This window comes from Procambarus clarkii, chromosome 1 (assembly GCF_040958095.1).
Source record: "Procambarus clarkii isolate CNS0578487 chromosome 1, FALCON_Pclarkii_2.0, whole genome shotgun sequence".
In the NCBI taxonomy this organism is placed as follows: Eukaryota; Metazoa; Arthropoda; class Malacostraca; order Decapoda; family Cambaridae; genus Procambarus; species Procambarus clarkii.
The window spans coordinates 46,180,311-46,201,612 of record NC_091150.1 but is presented as its reverse complement, the minus strand read 5'-3'; the positions used below and the strand labels follow the sequence as shown (position 1 = coordinate 46,201,612).

General features: G+C 44.8%; 1 protein-coding gene across 2 annotated transcripts in view; it reads left to right on the top strand.

The window, feature by feature from the left end:
- LOC138353163 (mitotic checkpoint serine/threonine-protein kinase bub-1-like) overlaps positions 1–21,302 on the top strand; it is a 103,776-nt gene that overhangs the window by 71,021 nt on the left and 11,453 nt on the right. For both annotated transcript variants that reach the window (XM_069306117.1, XM_069306062.1), the window contains 3 exons: positions 2,560–2,709; positions 13,700–13,902; positions 18,581–18,854. In XM_069306117.1, coding sequence (XP_069162218.1) covers positions 2,560–2,709; positions 13,700–13,902; positions 18,581–18,854 — 627 coding nt within the window. The remainder of the gene's footprint in view (positions 1–2,559; positions 2,710–13,699; positions 13,903–18,580; positions 18,855–21,302) is intronic.

The following is a 21,302-nucleotide window of genomic DNA, read 5'->3' as shown; positions in this document are numbered from 1 at the left end:
TCACAAGCTGAACAGCAGTGCTGTGAGCTCATGCTACGTGCATCGGGCTTGGTGGCTCACTCAATACTGAGGCCCCTAAACCCGGGAATTTGGCCCACTTTTTTTTTTTTTTTTTTTTTTTTTTAATGGCATCTGTTTAAAGCCCTGATAAAGGTGAGGTGAACCCAGTGTATCCGCGGGCCGTTTAAATCTTGCGCGGTACTCCAAAACATCATATGATGCCGAGTGCAATTTACTGCAAGTCGCTCAACGCATCATATGATGCCGAGCTCAACTAAAGGGTTAAACTAGGAACCCAAGTGACCAAATAAAATTGAAGAGGGCAACACAGTAGGGGGCAATTAGGTTAATTACCAGTGAAGACAATCCTTACCTGCTTGGCTGGCTCCCTCCCTCCTTGATTGCCTGGCTGGCTCCCTCCCTCCTTGCCTGCCTGGCTGGCTCCCTCCCTCCTTGCCTGCCTGGCTGGCTCCCTCCCTCCTTGCCTGCCTTCCTGCTGGCTCCCTCCCTCCTTGCCTGCCTTCCTGCTGGCTCCCTCCCTCCTTGCCTGCCTGGCTGGCTCCCTCCCTCCCTCCCTCCTTCCCTGCCTGCCTGGCTCCCTCCCTCCCTCCTTCCCTGCCTGCCTGGCTCCCTCCCTCCCTCCCTCCTTCCCTCCTTCCCTGCCTGCCTGGCTCCCTCCCTCCCTCCTTCCCTGCCTGCCTGCCTGGCTGGCTCCTTCCCTCCTTGCCTGCCTGCCTGGCTGGCTCCTTCCCTCCTTGCCTGCCTGCCTGGCTGGCTCCTTCCCTCCTTGCCTGCCTGCCTGGCTGGCTCCTTCCCTCCTTGCCTGCCTGCCTGCCTGCTTGGCTGGCTCCCTCCCTCCCTCCGTGCCTGCCTGGCTGGCTGGCTGGCTCCCTCCCTTCTTCCTTGCCTGCCTGCGCTGGCTCCCTTCCTCCCTCCCTCCCTCCTTGCCTGCCTGCCTGGCTGGCTCCTTCCCTCCTTGCCTGCCTGCCTACCTGCTTGGCTGGCTCCCTCCCTCCCTCCGTGCCTGCCTGGCTGGCTGGCTGGCTCCCTCCCTTCTTCCTTGCCTGCCTGCGCTGGCTCCCTTCCTCCCTCCCTCCCTCCCTCCTTGCCTGCCTGCCTGGCTGGCTCCTTCCCTCCTTGCCTGCCTGCCTGCCTGCTTGGCTGGCTCCCTCCCTCCCTCCGTGCCTGCCTGGCTGGCTGGCTGGCTCCCTCCCTTCTTCCTTGCCTGCCTGCGCTGGCTCCCTTCCTCCCTCCCTCCCTCCTTGCCTGCCTGGCTGGCTGGCTCCCTCCCTTCTTGCCTGGCTGGTTGGGTGGCTCCCTCCTTGCATTTCTGCCAGGCTGGCTGGCTCCCTCCCTCCTTGCCTGCCTGGCTGGCTGGCTCCCTCCCTCCTTGCTTGCCTGGCTCCCTTCCCTCCCTCCCTCCCCTCCCTTCCCTTCCCTCTCTCCCTCCCTCCCCTCCCTTCCCTCTCTCCCCTCCCTTCCCTCTCTCCCTCCCTTCCCTCTCTCCCCTCCCTTCCCTCCCTCCTTGCCTGCCTGCCTCCCTGCCTCCATGCCTACCTCCCTTCTTGCCTGTCTTGCTGGCTGGCTTCCTCCTTCCCTTCTTGCCTGCCACCCTCCCTCCCTCCCTCCCTTCCTTCCTTCTTGTCTGCCTGCCTCCCTCACCAGTTGCTGAGAAATTTAAAAAATTTCACTTGTGAAATTATCTTAATAAATGTGATGGGCTGTGAGTTATGGCAAGTACTGTAGTGTGCAACAAGTTATAGGCCGGGCGTTTCACTTGTTTATCTCTGTGGGTAAAGGTTCACATTTTATATTCGGTGGCAAGTCGACCCTTGGTTTTGGAGAAAATTTTAAGCTTCAAATGTTGATTTATATGCCAGCATATATGGTAAAAACTCTGCCTGTCTATTGGTATCTGGGTTCAATGGACATTCATCCAGATATGGACACAAAACTATCAGGATGACCCCATTATCCGGTTTAGTGGGATCCGGATAATAGAGATCATTAAGTATATATATATTCCTGTTTTACCACTCAGATTGCCCATGAGTATTCTGTAGCCTCTTGATTCTACATAATTTTCACTCTTTTAATTAAACTGCCCAGAAATATTAATTCAAACCTAACTTAGGTCAACACACAGGGCACTTGCAATCACATCATCACCCTTAACACTTTAATTTGAATTTCACACACAAGCATCTCGAACTGTGTTAAAAGAAGTTATTGTTCCATACCATGTATTTAAACAGAATTTGGGTATCCTTAGTAATCATATGTAAATTGGAAACTAAAAGAAAGAGTAGAAATTAAAAATTTTCTTTAAATGATGAATGTCAAAAATAGTAATGAAATGGGCAAAGTAGAGAGATGCGGTAGCATGTGCTTGTGAAGTGAGTGCTGCCAGTTACATTTTATGAAGGGAGGTGTGTCCTCCCTGTTTTTCCACTGTACTCCATTTGTTGAATGTCAAACTAATATTGAACCTCAGTTGTACTTGGGGTTCATATGTATTAGTGAAGCTCAGTAGACATTTACCCTGTATTTTCTTTGCAGATTGCTTTAGGAAGCGAGATGTTCCATGTTCGTCGCATTCGAGGTGAGGGAGCATATGCAAAAGTGTTCCAGGCATCAACAATGGACCCAATGAATGTCACAATATTACCCACTGATGATGATTTTGAAGATGAAAATGATGAGCATCAGGTATGTAGGTTATCTTGAGATGATTTCGGGGCTTTTTAGTGTCCCCGCGGCTCGGTCCTCGACCAGGCCTCCACCCCCAGGAAACAGCCCGTGACAGCTGACTAGCACCCAGGTACCTATTTTACTGCTAGGTAACAGGGGCATAGGGTGAAAGAAACTCTGCCCATTGTTTCTCGCCGGCGCCTGGGATCAAACCCAGGACCACAGGATGACATGTCCAGTGTGCTGTCCGCCGACCTCACCCTATATACAGAATACAGATAATTTAGCAGAATAACTTAACTGTTTGTTTGGTTGTGAAATAATAGTAATATAAAAAAAATTATCATTTCAGATTTTTGTAGATATAGGAGAGATAAAATGCATAAAATGAACAAATCCACAAGGGCCGTGACGGGGATTCGAACCTGCGTCCGGGAGCATCCCAGACACTGCCTTAATCGACTGAGCTACGACAGGGTAAAAGGGTTGAAACCGAAGTTCTACTGAACTTACTAGATCCCGTAGCCTCTCTGAGGCACAAACCAGGCTTTTACACAACCCCCCCCCCCCCCCCTGCACCCGAGCTATGTCAATAGGCCGTTCTCCCTCTTCGCCCTTACATCATCACACAGTAGTTCAGTAGAACTTCGGTTTCAACCCTTTTACCCTGTCGTAGCTCAGTCGATTAAGGCAGTGTCTGGGATGCTCCCGGACGCAGGTTCGAATCCCCATCACGGCCCTTGTGGATTTGTTCATTTGATGCATCACATTAGTGTGATCTCTGTGTGTGATAAAATGCATAATTTCCTGGGGCTTAGTGGTGTTTTGCTTGAGCTGGCCGGAGTATGATGCCCCTTAGGGCGGTCCTCTGTCCTTTTGTAGCCATGTGCTCTGCTGCTGTCCTCACAAATTTTGCTGGACGCCTTTTCCTTTTGTTTTGTTTTTCTCCCCCCCCCCTTCTTCTCCTTTCTCGTTGTCATTTCCTGCTGACCTTGTGCCTGTTTTGATCATTCTTTTGGCCTTCTTTTGTTTTGACGCCTGGGTGTTTGAGGAGGCATACTCTTGCACCCGTAGAACTGTAGTACCCAACGTCTCGAGCGAGGGGAACCTTTTATTGTCTATCCCCCTTTAGTTACTGAACCTGGTCTCGATGGATTGACAGTTCTTACGGTGGCGTTTGTGGGGCATATACTCACGACGCACACCTAGGGGGGCCCGGCATGATCAGCGATAGCTTCTTGTTGGGTGTCCTGCCTCTAATTGTGGCTCCATGGTGGGTATAGGGGCACATTGTGAATGAAAGTGTTTCTTTTCGTTTTTATATCTTTGAATGTTCCTCTTGTACCCTCTCAGGCTCTTGGGGTGGGCGACCTAGCCCCCGAGTCGGACTGTATTGGAAGACCGGGCTCTGTAGCCCCCGCTGCGTTAGGCCCCGACCTTGCTCCTCCTTTGACCCTCCTGACTTCTCCCCTCGGCTCCCCTCCCTCCTCTGTGGTTGGGTCGAGCCACAAGCCCCTAGTGGTGACAACTTCGTTCCCTGGCGCGGCTCAGTCTCTCATTGTGACTACTGCACCTTTTAACCCCTCTCTCTCTGGGGTTCTCAATGCCGTCCGCGCCACGGCCGCACTCACTCGATTCCTTCCCGTACTGATGCGTATCAGGCCTTGTTTGGTCCCGCTTCGTGGGCCAAATACTTTGATCTCCCTCTTAATTCTACGCCTCTTGATGATTTCTCCCTCCATAGGCATTTTGTTGATTCTGTAGATGCCTCTGTTACCTTCAACCCCACCCGTCTCGGTACACGTGTCGTTACTGCTCCTTCTCAGGATGCAGCTTCCCGCTTGACTGCCTCATCCTGCCTTGACGAGACCCCCTGTTCGGGTCTCAAAGAATGCTCGGTTGATTGCCAGTGCTGGCACTATTCTCCTCCTGCCCCATGTTGTAACCGGTGTTCGGAATCTGCAGGACTGCCACGATGATATTCGGCATATCCTCGATGCCCAAGGCCATTCTATCCTCCAGGTAGACATGTTTACTCGTCCCCCTTGTGGTCGTCGCCATCAGCCCCTTCAGGTTGTGAAGATTACCTTTGATGGTAGGACCCTTCTGCCTTCTGTCATTCTTGCTGGTGCCAGGTGCTCTGTCCAGGAGTACATTCCCTCTCCTCGGCTCTGTAATAAGTGCTGGAGGTTTGGGCATGGTGCCCTCCGCTGCTCTGGAACTGTCTCTGTCCTTTGTGTGGGAGCGAAGGTCACTCTAAGTCGGAGTGCACTTCTCCCCACTCTTGCTGCCTCAATTGCGGTGAGGCCCACCCTACCTACTCCCGTGCGTGTATACATTACAAGCTTGAGGCAGCCGACCTCAACTTGAAGCACCGGGAGCGTTTATCTTTTCCTGAGGCGAGGCACCAGGTTCGCCGGCTCCCACCTTATGCTAACGTCACTTATGCTCGCGTGTTGCGCTCTTCCTCTGCTTGATACCTGCTTAATGGGGTTCTGGGAGTTCTTCTACTCCCCAAGCCCGGCCCGAGGCCAGGCTCGACTTGTGAGAGCTTGGTCCACAAGGCTGTTGCTTGGAGCGGCCCGCAGGCCCACATACCCACCACAGCCCGGTTGGTTCAGCACTTCTCTTAGAAAACAGTTCGGTTTTCTCTTGAAAATGTCCACGGTTGTTCCGGCAATGTTTCTTATAGTCGCTGGGAGGACGTTGAACAACCGCGGCCCTCTGATGTTTATTCAGTGTTCTCTGATTGTGCCTATGGCACCTCTGCTCTTCACTGGTTCAGTCTTGCATTTTCTTCCATATCGTTCACTCCAGTACGTTGTTATTTTACTGTGTAGATTTGGGACCTGGCCCTCCAATATTTTCCATGTGTATATTATTTGGTATCTCTCTCGTCTCCTTTCTAGAGAGTACATTTGGAGAGCTTTGAGACAATCCCAATAGTTTAGGTGTTTTATCTCGTCTATGCGTGCCGTATATGTTCTCTGTATTCCCTCTATTTCAGCAATCTCTCCTGCTCTGAAGGGGGAAGTGAGTACTGAGCAGTTCTCGAGACGGGACAACACAAGTGACTTGAAGAGTACAACCATTGTGATGGGATCCCTGGATTTGAAAGTTCTCGTAATCCATCCTATAATTTTTGCTTGGTTATGCTCCCTAAACGTCAGATCGTCGGATATCATTATTTCCAAATCCTTGACATGCTGTTTTTCTACTATGGGAAGATTCGATTGTGTTTTGTACCAACAAGAGAGGAGGAAAACCCCCAGTACACTCTTGGTGATCAATTACCAAGCAGCAAAAGACCAACAGAGGTAGACGCCAAGGTAACTTGTGGAAGATAACCCCAAGTCCCAAGGGCTTTGGGCTATCCTAGGCGCATGCAGCCCGAGTACTTTGGAAGTTACTCCTGGCTTGCGCACCACCAGAGAAGATTCGCCCCACACCACAAGGCACAGAGCAGAGGACAGAATTAGTAGCCAGAGCCACAGCAACCAATGCCATTCACATCAGCCAAAGAACTGAAGGTGTGGATTTCTGGTGCGAGTGGTCTGGGGCTCCCTCTTCCCCCTCCCAGGGAGGGGGGGAGCTGCGTAGACTGGCGCGGCAATTGGTGACATCATGCTTGTTTGTGTTTCTTGGGGAGTTCTGTCTACTCTTTTGACTCTCAGTAGTAGTTTCAACCAGAATAATGGTTTGTTTTGGGATGCTTACCTTCCTGGGTGCCTGACCCGGTCGATGGCAGACATAGAATGCTTCAAATCAGCCATTCCCATGGCTCCTCGTTTAGGAAGCATAACCAAGCAAATATTGCGTCAGCCAGAAAAATAATCGGATGGATAATGAGAACTTTCAAATTCAGGGATCCGATCACAATGGTTGTACTATACAAATCACTTGTACTGTCCCGTCTTAAGTACTACTCAACACTCACTTCCCCCTTTAGAGCAGGAGAAATAGAAATATTACTGAAATATTAGGAGAAATTACTGAAATAGAGGGAGTACAGAGAACACATACAGCATACATAGACATAATAAAGCACCTAAATTATTGGGATTGTCTCAAAGCTCTCCAAATGTACTCGCTAGAAAGATGAGAGAGATACCAAATGATATACACATGGAAGATACTGGAGGGTCAGGTACCAAATCTACACAGTAAAATAACATCATAATGGAGTGAATGATACGGAAGAAAATGCAGAATAGAACCAGTAAAGAGCAGGGGTGCCATAGGCACAATCAGAGAACACTGTATAAACATCAGAGGTTCGCGGTTGTTCAACATCCTCCCAGCAAGCATAAGAAATATTGCTGGAACATTTGTGGACATCTTCAAGGGAAAACTAGATCATTTTCTCCAAGGAATGCCGGACCAACCGGGCTGTGGTAGATGTGTGGGCCTGTGGGCCGCTGCAAGCAACAGCCTAGTGGACCAAACTCTCACAAGTCAGCCCTGGGCTTGGGCTGGGCTTGGGGAGTAGAACAACTCCCAGAACCCCATCAAGCAGGTATCCTCGTGCCTCTCTAATGGGGGCCAGGTTCTGGCCTGGTAGGCCTATAAACTCCATTCACACTGATGCCAAAGTCTAATATATTACATATGAGCCTCAATAACTCCGGGGAGTCTGTGTCTCACCCAGAAAATGGCGTTTCATTACATTCAACGCTGGTTTTGTCATACCTGCACAATTGAGCGGCCAGAGGTCTCTTCGGTGTTGCAATTAATCTTGGGGGTCTCGCTTGAGTTTCTCAATGAGTGCCTCTTCGCCCCTGCACTTCCTCCTGATGTTGGTCTGGTGCAATTGCATGCTCGGGTTCCCACTAATTTTTGGCTGCTTTGGCGGCTAATGATCTTCGGATTCATGGTCATTTGGCCTTGGTATTGCACCTCCTCGGTCTTCTGGAGTTGTCTTTGGATTGGCTTTCGGAGGATGTAGGTGCGTTGAGTCAGGGGGTTTTCGGCTGGGGTTCTGGTTTCAGCTGCTGCGGCGGCGTCTGCCTTGTTGAAGTCATTTGCGCCAATCCTCCTGGAGGTGATTTCTATGTTTACCTCTTGTCGTGCCTGTCAGCAGGCCGTGCTTGTTCTGTCTTTAGATTCTGCTTGCGCCCTGGTTTTGCAGTCGTCTTCGCCATTCTGTCCTCTGTTGTTCCCAGAGGACACTGTGTCCCACTTTCTGTCGGCAGCTTCAATCAGTTGCTGTCCTATTTCAGACTTGGTGTTCCGGGGATTTGTTCCAGGACCTCTGGGATTGGTCATGCCAGGGCTCTGGCCTCGTTTGGTCAGGGTAGACCTTTGGTGCCAGTTTGTGTGTGGTTGAGTTCCTAGGGGCCTTTATCATCTGGTTGGAGTGGTGTTCGCTCTGTGCAACGGTTAGCTTCTCGGTTCACATCGACCCTTTCGTGGGTCGCCCAATTGATGGGGAAATGGGGCAATGGCTGGCTCTTTTTGCCTTCACTTGGTCCTGTGTTTCAAGGGCTTGTCTAATCGCTTCTTCCAGCCTTTGCTGACATTGGGTGGACCTCTCCCATGTCAGGGGGTGGGATCTCGGAGGACAGGCTTCTTTCCCTTCCCTCAATTGAGTTATCTCAGAGTGGCTTCGCTTGGGCGTGGTCAAGACGACATCTTCTCTCAAGTGGGTTTCCCGCTTTTTTCCAGTTCTGAAATGGGACTGTGTGGATCTCTGGTACATTCTGGATTTGTCTTGTCTAACCCAGTTAGTTCCTTGCCCCCTCGTTTCAGATGACCACGGTGTCCCAGGTCCAGTTTGTTATCGAGCTGAGTGCTTCAATGATTTCCCCTGGACCTCAAGGACACTTATTGGCCCGTCACGATTCATCTGGGGTTCTGGGATTGGTTGGGTTTCATAGCGGGTTTCAGTTTCCATTTGTCTTGAATCTGGCACCTTGCATTTTCACTCGCTTAACTCAGGTCATGGTGGCCCATCTGGTGGTGGTAAAATTTGACACTTCTTTTGTTCCTTAAGTCTGTCATTTAGAGTACAGCCAGTTGCCCCAAAGTATTAGAGACAACAAGACAAACAGGAAATAGAGTAGACACCAGCAGCATTGGAATCAGGAGGAGCATGGTGAACCAGATTACTGTACTATGAAGAGTGTTTGTCAAAAGGCAAGCTTTGTCTAGAGGACGAATGGTATTAGTAAGATTTTTTAGTTCAGTTGTGAAGGGAAGGCAGAGCACAGTGGTACTAGTGTTGGAAACAGGTTTGGGATGAAAGAAATTTTATTTAGCTTGAGAATAGGTACAGTTGATAAAGTGTAAGAGGTAACCAAGGGGGAAGAGAGATTTGTAAATAAAGGATATTTCCGAATCAATGAACTGAGGGTCACTGATGCTTAGAGTTCGGAGGAAGAGTTGAGACCACTTTTCTTAATAGGAGGATGATGGTAGGAAAAGAGGTGAATGTACATAACACTATACCTGGGTTTACAGTAGAGCGAAAAAGATAAGCCGGTCACAGAGCTTTGAACATGAACGTCAATAACAGGAAGGAGGGAATTAGATTCTCATTCAACTTTGAAATAGATAGGAGCAGCCAGATTGTTGAGAGAGAGAAGGATGGAAAAGACTAAGGTCATGAGGCCATAAAGCAAAAATGTCATCAACATAGCGAAGCCAGAGAGAGGAACGAGTATCAGTAGTGAGAAGAAGAATGGTTTCAAAATATTCCATATAGAGATAGGCAAGAACAGGGAAGAGAGGAGAAGCCTCGGCTGTACACTAAATGACAGACTTAAGGCACACAAAAGAAGTGATAAGTCTGCAGACACAAACAATGCTCTCTTCTGTCATGTTAGGGATTCTAATCGTCCTCTTGATTGGTCTTCTTCGAAAGTAATCTTTCCTGCCTCTACTCTTCACAGATGCCGTTTTAGCAAATCGGATCTGATACACAACACACCTAACATGATCCTTAGTCCTGGCTTTGTTGCTATTGACACTTCCCTTTGACAGTATATAGTCAAATGCTCTAAACTTTCTAACAAACATGACCTAACACAAGCCTACCCATCCTTTTTCCTCTTTCTTTTTCTTTTGTTTCCTCCTCTTAGTCTTACATTCCAATTCATATACCCAATATTACCCCTTTTATACCCCTTTATTAAACCCATCCCATCCCCACCTTCCTCTTAGAATTTCCTCCTCCTCACCTCTCTCTTGCTTTGCTTAACCCTTAAACTGCGCATGGCGTATATATACGCCCTGAGTAACATGTCCCATGGTGCGCATGGCGTATATATACGCCATAGGGTGCCAGGCCTGATTCAAATGGCCCGTGGCTACACGGGGTTCACAGTAGCTTCCTCAGGGCTCTTGTAAACAGATGCCATTTAAAAAAAAAATCGTGGGCAATATTCTCAGGTGTGAGAGGCACAGTACTGTTGGAGCAACCAAGGCCGGCGCACGCAGCATGAGCGAACAGCATTGATGTTCAGCTTGTGACCACAGCATCGCCGAAAAATGTCAAAATAAATATATAATTGTTATTATTTAGCGATGACAATATTACAGATGACCAATGACTGTGATATAAATAACCAGGGTTGTGATAATAGCAGGATTGTTGTAATAATTAGCGCTGTGTGAGGAGTGATGCTGAGAGACGGAGGGAGACAGCATCGTTTACTGACTGTGTGGCCACCTGTTATTGTTTGCGTTCACCGTACCAGGTCAGTGGTTCTCTATGGTGAACACAAATGTAGATACTTATATATAATGTGTGTATTAGTGTAATAACAGCAAAAGGATTATGCTGGGAGGAGCCATATGGGTGACGGAGGTGACGTCGTCTGCACGATTTGTCTAGCTGTTTAGAGGGTGGCCACTATGCTCTTTGGGCGCTCTACAAGCTTAGGTGTACAGTTACGGTGCATAAAACATGTAGATATTTATATATAATATGTGTATATAGGGTAATAACACTGCAAAAGGTATTGTTGGGGGAGAAAGTTTAGTGCGTGTGACTTTGAAAGAGTGAGGGAGCCGCCAGCCGCCATCTGTGTATAGCGACGACTCTTAGTGCCTGAACTAACTATATCAGCTTAGCTGTACAGTTGTGGTGAACAAAATATACACATACTTATATATAACGTCTGTATATAGTGTAATAACACCACAACTGGTATTGTTGGGGGAGAAAGTTTAGTGCGTGTGTTGAGGGAGGGGCAGTGAGTGGCTGGCTGGTGTGTGGCGGTAACTCCTCGTTGCTTTTCGACTCTCAATACCAACTTAGTGGTTCGGTATGGTGACCAAAACATGCCAATACTTATATATAACCTGTGTATAGAGTGTAATAGCAGCAAAACTATTTGTTTATTGTTTTATAAACATAATAATTGAATCACTAATATGCACATCATACTTTTGAGTATAGCGATTATTAACCACTTTTATTATATAAATATATTACAATACACACTATTGAATAATATTACTGCAAAAAAACTAAGAAAAAATCAATCGGAGACATTGAAACAATTAGGTAATAATATCTTTGTGGCAACTCCCATCTGTCAACGCGGGTGACACTGACCGGGTCTGACGACCGCTCTGTCAACGCCCACTTTTTGCCAGACTTCCTCGGTCAATTGCGCCCAAAATATGTCACCGATTTTTTTTTTATTTTTTCCGTGCTCAGGGGACACAAATTAACATGTTTAGAAGACGAAAAAAAATTTTTTAATTTTTTTTTTCTTGCGCACAGGGGTGTAAATGTCCATATGACCCCTGAGCAGTGTAAGGGTTAATGGCTGTGCATCCCTCGCTCCCATCACAATCGACTTGATATTGGTCCAAGTCGGATCAAAACGTCGACGTCTCCTCATTTTCTGGTGTGTGGTTTAGTCTTCATATCTTCACCCATGTTATTGTAACTCATAGTCTGCATAGGAAACATACATGGATGTTGTGCGAATCCACAGGACTGCATCATAGTCATAACCATAGTGGACAAAATGATAGTTGTAGTAATCATACATAATCCTTCAGCTAAAAGCTAGAATCCCAGGTAGAAGTGTGAGTACTGTAAATAGTGTAAGGCCAGAAAAAGTGAAAGGTGGATTATAGGCAGAGCTCCTGATGACTAAAGGAAAATTAGCTGGGCTGTGAAAGATATTGACAGAAGATAGTACATACAGAGGGGGCAAGATTATAGGATGCTACAGGTAGGTACTTACTGAAGGAGCATATACTGGTAATACAGGAGGAGAGAAGAGAGGATGAACCAGCAGTGTTTGAGGTGGTGGTCACCCAAAGTAAATCTGATATTTAGGGGATTAAAACTTGAGGAGCAAGGTGGCATTAGTGACAGTGTTCAATTACATAGTCAATTTGAAGAAGGCAATTGGGATAATTAATACATACAGAAGATGAGACTGCAGGATTGAGAGGGATCACAAAAGAAGATGGGTAGAATATGGGCCTTGAGAAAATTGACTTAGTCTTGACATTGGCACTTCTATCTGATGGTAGTTGAGTGTAGAGCATAGGTGGAAGAAACAGGTGGGTTGGCGAGACCATTACTTAACACTTTCGCGCTTTGGGCAAGAGAGCGCCGCGCCACCTCAAGGTGCGCCTGCCATTCCATTAGAGAATGTGGTACTACTGAAAAATGTATACTCTTTTTCAACTTTGTCATCTCAATTCTCGTCGTAGGGTTATCAATTTGATATAAATGTGTTCGCAATTGAACTCTCTACAGGATTAAATGCATATAAAGTCCAAAAGCCCTGCGTACCACCCACACAAAACAGGGAAAGTGAGAGCGTGTTACCCGGGAGCGCGCAAGAACAATAAAATGTGTACACTCTTTTCACTTTGGTCACCTCAATCCTCATCCTTGGTCTTTCATTTTGGTATCATTGTGTTCGCAATAGAATTCCCTACAGAAGTATATGCATATATAAAGTCCAGAAGCACGGCGTACCACACACAGCAAATGGAGAAAGTGAAAGCCCATTACCCCCGTGAGTGCTCAAGAGCAATAAAATATGTATACTCTTTTCAACTTTGTTACCCCAATTCTCGTCCTAGGTCTTTCATTTTGGTATCAATGTATTCGCAATGAAATTCCCTACAGGAGTATATGCATATAATGTCCAAAACTGCAGTGCACCCCTTCCTGCAGCCAAGCTGAAAGCAGGCAAAATATTTTAATTTTTGACGCCATACTGCGTTGTTACCTAACATTCGTCTACTAAATTTTTGATGCAATACCGAGTTGTTACTGAACATCCGTCTACATAAATTTTTGACGTTAATGACATACTGTGTTATTAACGATCGAAAGTGTTGCAGTATTTGTAATGACAAAATCCACCTGGGCTGTGAGGTGGTGTGATCCTACGACCCCGGCATTGCCGTCGCTTACTCTACCACTGAACCACCGTGGCTTGTAAAAGTCATACAATGGATGACTTCCTGAAATCACAGGAAGTCTGGAGGCCCCTACTGAAGCCAGTCCAAGTTTTTACATATGACCCACAAGCACTCTGGTGGAAGGGCAAAGTGGTCCTTTGTGGTCCAATGTGGACTAGCTTTAGTAGGGGCCTCCAGAATTCCTATGATTTCAGTAGAAATCCAATTGTATGAATTTCACAAGTTTTGATGGTCCAGTGGTAGAGTACGCGACTGGCAATGCTGGGGTCATGGGTTCACATCACTTCACAGCCCTGGTAAATTTTCTCATTGATATGTATCACGTTAGTGTGATTTCTGTGTGGTTCAGGAGTATTTGTATTGCTAAGTAAGGCTTAAGGAAACTTAGTGTTTGAGTGAACTTTCTGTTGGAACTCTGGGGGTGCATTGAGCTTGTATCCAGCTCTTCCCTAACACCAGTATGACCAAAAACTGGCATAGAAAAAGATCCCCATTGCACCAGTGTAAGGCATCAGCCTACCCTGACTATTGCGATCTTGTCTAATGAGTGTCTTGCTCAGAAAGGGGCTGTTACTGTTTTATTAAGGCCTGATATTTTCCCCAGATGATCCTGAAGGTGCAGAAACCAGCATGCCCCTGGGAGTTTTACATCTGTCACGAACTAAGAAATCGCCTGAAATCGTGTGCTTATACAGCAAACATGCTCGATTCTGTGATGAGAATAAACAGGGGATATTTCTTCACCAATGGTTCCATTCTTGTGAATCAGTATCATAAGTATGGAACTCTGTTGGATGTTGTTAATGGGTATGTATTTATTTTGTTTAGTTACGAACAATATTTACAATTGTATTTTATTTCTTGTTTGCACATGCAAAAGTACATTTGTTTAAAAAAATATATATTTTAAACATGTTCTTGCTTTTAGCCCCTTTCACTGCCTTGAATGCTGAAGTTTTATTGACATTTTTAGGAACAAAAAGTTAATGTTGATATTAGTTAAGGGAACCAACTCTAACAATTTTAGGTGTGAGAAGGACTATAGAGGTTGTGATCATTACAAAACATATTCTGAGGGGAATTGACAAAGACAGCCTAAATATCAAAATGAAGAGAATATGACAACAGAACATAGGAGGAGCTTAGAATGCAAAGAAGTAAGAAAACACCTGCAGCATTTATGGTGGTAAACAGGAGGAATACTCTGAAAGCAGTAGTAGTTGAAAAATCTATGTCCACTGCTTCCAGAGCAATTATAACAAATAGAAAATAAAGGAATTTGGCTCCCAGAACTTAAGGACAAGAGCTATAAGGAGAGGTTGGAGGCATTAAATATGCAAAAACTAGAAAATAGAAGAAAAAGGATAGATATGATCACTGCGTACACAATAGTAACAGGAATCCCTAAAATTGATTGGGAAGAATTCCTGAGACCTGGAACTTCAAGAACAAGAGGTTATAGATTTAAACTAATGAAACAAAGCTGCCAGAGAAATACAAGAAAATTCACTTTTGTAAACAGAGTGGTAGACGGTTGGAACAAGTTAGGGGAGAAGGTGGTGGTGGCCAAAACCGTCAGTAATTTCAAAGCGTCATGTGACAGAGTGCTGGGAAGACGGGACACTACAAGTGTCGCTCTCATCCTGTAACTACACTTAGGTAATTACCCCAAGAGCAACACCACCACATCCAAATTGCCACTTCCACAAAGACACCACCAAATTTCCTCAACCATAAGGACAACACCAAATTGCCACAAAAAGGACAACACCAAATTACCAGAACTACAAGACCACTACCAAATTACCATAACCACAAGGACGACACGTGCATATCACCACAAGGACGACACGTGCATATCACCACAAGGACGACACGTGCATATCACCACAAGGACGACACGTGCATATCACCACAAGGACGACACGTGCATATCACCACAAGGACGACACGTGCATATCACCACAAGGACGACACGTGCATATCACCACAAGGACGACACGTGCATATCACCACAAGGACGACACGTGCATATCACCACAAGGACGACACGTGCATATCACCACAAGGACGACACGTGCATATCACCACAAGGACGACACGTGCATATCACCACAAGGACGACACGTGCATATCACCACAAGGACGACACGTGCATATCACCACAAGGACGACACGTGCATATCACCACAAGGACGACACGTGCATATCACCACAAGGACGACACGTGCATATCACCACAAGGACGACACGTGCATATCACCACAAGGACGACACGTGCATATCACCACAAGGACGACACGTGCATATCACCACAAGGACGACACGTGCATATCACCACAAGGACGACACGTGCATATCACCACAAGGACGACACGTGCAGATCACCACAAGGACGACACGTGCATATCACCACAAGGACGACACGTGCATATTAACTACTCCATGCTACTATGCTACGCTTTCTAACTTCAGAATTGCTTTTAAATACATGGATGGCGAAATACTAAAGAAATTGTTCACGACTTTTGTTAGGCCAAAGCTAGAATATTCGGCAGTTGTATGGTGCCCATATCTTAAGAAGCACATCAAGAAATTGGAAAAGGTACAGAGACATGCCACTAAGTGGCTCCCAGAACTGAAGGGCAAGAGCTACGAGGAGAGGTTAGAGGCATTAAATATGCCAAAACTAGAAGACAGAAGAAAAAGAGGTGATATGATCACTACGTACAAGATAGTACAGGAATCGATAAAATTGATAGGGAAGATTTCTTGAGACCTGGAACTTTGAGGACAAGAGGTCTTAGATTTAAACTAACTATACAAAGCAGCCAAAGAAATATAAGAAAATTCACTTTGTAAACAGAGTGGTAGATGGTTGGAACAAGTTAGGTGAGCAAGTGGTGGAGGCCAAAACCGTCAGTACTTTCAAAGCGTTATACGACAGAGTGCTGGGAAGACGGGACACCATGAGCGTAGCTCTCATCCTGTAACTACACTTAGGTAATTACAACCACAAGGGCAACAACAAATCTAAATTACCATAACTACAAGAACAACGATACCATCACCAATCTCCACTTTATTGTTCCTTTAAGCCTTAAGTTACGCAAAACGTCATATGAAGTCAGACATTGAGCTCAGTTTTTAAAATTTGCTGAAAGGCTTTCAAATGTTTTGTGCATAATCTACTAGGAAAATGCTCCAACTGTGTCTTAATGATGCCATCGTAACTTGAAAAACTAGAAAATAACAAATAATTATAAAATTGAATATTGAAAACTTCAAGTTTTGAAATCAGCTACAAAAATATAAAATATCACCAATTGTTCATTTGGTGTTATTAGGCTCTCAGAATAGCATATGATATTCATTTTCATATATTTAGAATACAGCTGTATATGTTTTCAGTAGTTTACTGTAAAAAAATCGTTAATATGGCATTTGAAATATGCGGAAATTTAGACAACAAAAATTTATAACTAAATGTTTAGAGTTTATGAAAAATCAATTTAATTGGGATTGTAAAACAGACATCTGTGCTCACTATATGTAAAACTGTTGAGAATCAGTCAGAAACTAGTTTTTTGGATACTGAAGTAAGTTGAAATTCTAGTTATAGATATAGTTGAAGTTGAAGTTATCGACAATGTTAAAGGCAGTTCTAATTCATGAATTTACTTGTATGTTTTAATAAACATTATTTGGCATTCATACTCGAATATGTGAAGTTGTAGGTCAGAGTGTGTTGAAATGAAATCAAGAAAAAAATAACCCCCCAAAAAATAAAATATTGGGATAATTATAATTGTAATGATTTAGGGGATACATCTAGGGTATACTTTATATGAGTGAAAAAACCCTAAACCAGTCTCTAATCATCAAAACAACCTAAAGAGACAAAGAAAATAGTTTGAAATCTGTAAAAAAAAACTCGACCAAAAATATTCAGTCCCAAGTTCTGCGAGTTGACTTGATTTATTTGTTGACCAATTTCATTCTATGTTCACATAGTTAGGGACTGGTATGCACTCTCCAGGATGCGAAGGTTACAACAAAATCAGATAATAAACAAAGAAGAAAACTAAAAACTTAAAAAAAATAATCCCCTAAAAAAATTGGACATTGATGAAAATAAGATATTAAAACTGGGCAATGTAGTTATATGATGTATAACAAAATAGAGCATAATAACATATTATTATTTGTGTTATTATGTATTACTCGGCAATACTATAAAGGTACCAGTTGCATATCCACTTTGTGGACACTTCTTACTACTATTCTTCTCCTTTGTGCATTGGACAGGTGCTTGCATCTCTCTATTACTGCACTGTCCATCAGTTCTAGTTAATAGGAGCTGTTCTCCTTATCAACAAAACGTTCTTTTTTTTTATTTTTTTTTTTTTTAAATCGTCTAAAATCAATTTCTGAAAATATTTTGATGAAAGTTTCGCGACGCTGAAGCCAATAAGTTGGAGATTTGTTTAACATTTTTAAGTAATTTTTACATAATTTTAATATTTTTCACTTCCCTAACCCTTTTGCTGAGCAGTTTAAGGGTTAATATCCCTACTTGTGATATATGAGTGACTCTTAGTTTTGACCTGGTTGGAGACCAGCCTGCTCTTCTGTACTTTATTTCTGTATATCTCTATTCTTCCTAGTTTCTAACTCCCTCATTTTCCTCACCTTGTGAGGTGACTCCATTTTGATCTTCGAACAACTCTCTAGTACATTGATCTGCCATATCCACGCCTTGTTACCTTTTTTTTGGATACAGTTCCTTGCATTTGCGACCACCCCAACACGGTCAGGATGACAGTTAAACTCATAGCCTGAACTAATCGCACTCATTGTTTCTTCCACATTCTTCCTGCTGGTTACTCTACATGGTCCTGTAAATTTAGCTGCTTATTTACCTTCTAATGCTGTCTGCGTCCTTTTGATGAAAATCCAATCTCCCCACTTTAATTTCTTTTGCTTTGACCTTGTTTTTTCTGTTGTAATAAGCTTCCACCGCTGTTGACTTCCTCAAGTGCAATTTAACCAAATTAAACAGTTTTACTGCAAGATGACAGACTACACTCCTGAAATCCAAAGCATAGGAAGGTGGTTGAGCACTGGTGAAGGTTTCATATGGCAACCTGTGATCAAACCCATGCATCAAGAAATAAGGAGTATCCCCTCTAGATCTGTTATTAGCCGTGTTTGCCGCCGACTACTCTATCAACAAACTTGTCCCAAGTGTATGCATCGTCTTCTGCTAAACATTTCAATATTGCTATTACTTCTGCATTGTGCTACTCCACCACTCTATCTGAAGCTCTGTTTGCCTCTTGCAGTTGAACAATAGCTGTAATAATAGTTGAACAATAAATTTTACCATAATCAATTTTTTTTCATGTTGACTTAGGTCATCTACATGCAGTTAGGTTATCTACTATGTTATGAAAATCATACAAATATTATTTTTTTCCTCTAGTTATAAGACTGCAGGGAAGTCCATACCCGAGGAAATTGCAATGTACTTTATTATAGAAGTATTGTCAGTCCTGGAAGCACTGCATAGCTGTAGCATCATACATGCAGATGTAAAACCTGACAATTTCCTTATTCGGGAAATTCCAAAGATCAACAAAAGTGCCACTACGCCAGCCGAGATGTTTGCAGAGTGTCCTGTCTCGCTTAAGCTTATTGATTTTGGAAGAAGTATTGACATGAAGAGATTTCCTCAAGGAACAACTTTTACAGAGAAGGTAAATTATATGTTTGAGTCATGTAGTCAACAATTTTTCAGATTAGTTTGCATCTTATTTGCCACACCACTGACCTGGATGATACTAGTTATGGCCTATGAGCCATGGTTTAACCACACATAAATAACCTCATTATAAGCCTTATAAATATATCTTCTTAGGCAACAATTCTGACTTTTCTTCATATCTTTATTTCTGGATTGGTCAAATGGTGGCCCTCTGTAGCTGGCTTACTTAGCTGTATACGTATTCATCATATCAGCCTTAGGTGTCCTTAATGGCCTACTAGAAACCAGAGTCTGGCCCCCTCGGATAAAGGGAGCAGGGGTTCTTATGGTCATCTTCACCAAGAAAACATCTAGAAAGTAAGTGAAGCAGAACAGACAACAGCAAGGTTTACAGAAAGAAAAGAAACAAAGCGGCAAAGACTGCAATTGATCCACCTGCAGTTAGTCAAATCCCCTAGTACCAGCACCAGGAGCTCTGGCTCCCCATGTCAACAGAGCTGCCCTGTTGACATCCCAAGTGTGAATCACTCTTTGAGTTGCTGGCTTTAGCAGGTCCTAGTTCTTTACAAATAAGTGAGGCCATCCTTTGGACTCTTTCCAGTGAAAGCCATTTGCTTACTGTATGTATTGTTATTTGTATGTATTCAATAATAAATCTATGGCTGTGCACAGTGGGTGAGCATTATTTATAAGAAATGTTCAATGGGGGTGTGACCTGGCTACTATGGCAAGGTGCATGTGACCTCGCTTCCTCTTTGCCCTGGGGCTGGAAAGAAAATGTGACATGAGTAGGTGACAGCTATGTCTGGCTGCCTTTGTTCTCTGGGGTCCACACCATGGAGGATCACAGTGCCCATGCTTACTTGGCAGCCATTTTACACATCTGGGTTATAGTTGAGCTGGTCTTGGACCAGCTCTAGGGTGACCTGAATGTTTTAACTTTAGTGCCAGGTGTTGCTGCCTTGTGGCTCTTACCACCAAGTTGGTTCCCTCCTTTGAGGGGCATTGGCGGACTTCTTTGCCTGTCTCATGTCGGTTCAGGCTCTAGATTCACTCGGCTTGCTCCTTAATTGACTTGCTTGCCTCACCTTTTTGCCCCCCCCCCCCCCCCCCCCCCCCCCTTTTTTTTTTTTTTTTTTTTTTTTTGCGCGCGCGACAGTCTTCGTAGGATGGGCCTTTGCCTGTAGCTGGTCTAGGTAGGCCTCTGGTGGAGCCTGATTCCCAGGCTCCACCAGTGCATACCTCTTCTGGTCACCATCATTCTCTGGAGTCACTTAGGGGTTCTTCTCTTTAGATGTTTTTATGCTACCCATTTTGCGGTTCACCCCTTTGATGGCGCTGTGTGGGGGATGTTTGTCTGGTTCATTTTGCCAGTTCCTGTTCTTGGGCTCCTTGGGTAGTCCATTGGCATTACAACTTGTAATGCATTGGTCTCTCACATGGTCAAGTTAATCCCCTCTCTCCAGTAGGTGTCCCAATTCTTGGTCCCCAAGCCAGACTCGTCAGACCTCTCGAGTTTGAGCAGCATCTTTCCATTTGACCTTTTGCATGACAACTTTATCTCAAGTTTGCTTGATGTTTCAGGTAAATTCTTGGATTGTTTCCTTGAACCTTAAAGATGCATACTGGCATGATCCCATTGACCTGATGTTTGGAGACTGGTTAGGATTTCTTTGACATCAAGCTTACTGCTTCAGAGTTTTAACCTTTGGCCTGAATCTAGCTCCTTGAATATTTACCTGGTTAGCACGGTTAGTTGTGACCCTGCTGTGTCTCCTGGGGGGTGGGGGGGGGACTTTGTGCCAGTGATCTGGTTCTTTCCTAGCTTGTCAGGTTCAGGTTCCTGATGAACTTCTATTCTACTTCCATCCCACGTGGCTCCTGTTCTTATGGCTGGACTGGTCGATATAGGAGTTCTTTTGTCTCCTCTGGTCCTGCTGTTAACTAGACTGGAGATTTATATAGGGTGATCCTTCAGGCTCCTTGATGGCCAACTCAATGTTGCTTTCTGGGTCCCGTGTCTGACCCCTGGCATTTTTGCAAGGCTCTGCCTCTTTTAGCAGATCAGGCCAGAGATGTACCTAACTGGTTAGGTCCCTGATCTGTGCATCAGGAGTGTTTGATGAGGGTTCTATCAGGCCAGAGCTGGTTTTAAGTCAATTGAGCCCTGTGTTATGAGTGGTGGAGAGTAATTTATAATAATATTGAGAATAATACTCAGTGTGAAATGCCAGTAAATCACCCCCTTGACGTTTGCTTATTTCCTTGGGAATTGAGGGAGACCTGCCTCTGTTCGGTTTTTCGTTTCAATTTTCTTACCATGTGGGGTCTGTTTTGTTATGCCTAACTCAGTTCTGGGGTGCCTAACCCTGTTCGATGGCAGATAAGGAAAAACCCCAACCACAGGGGGGGGGGGTGTTCCAGGGGCCATTGCTACCTG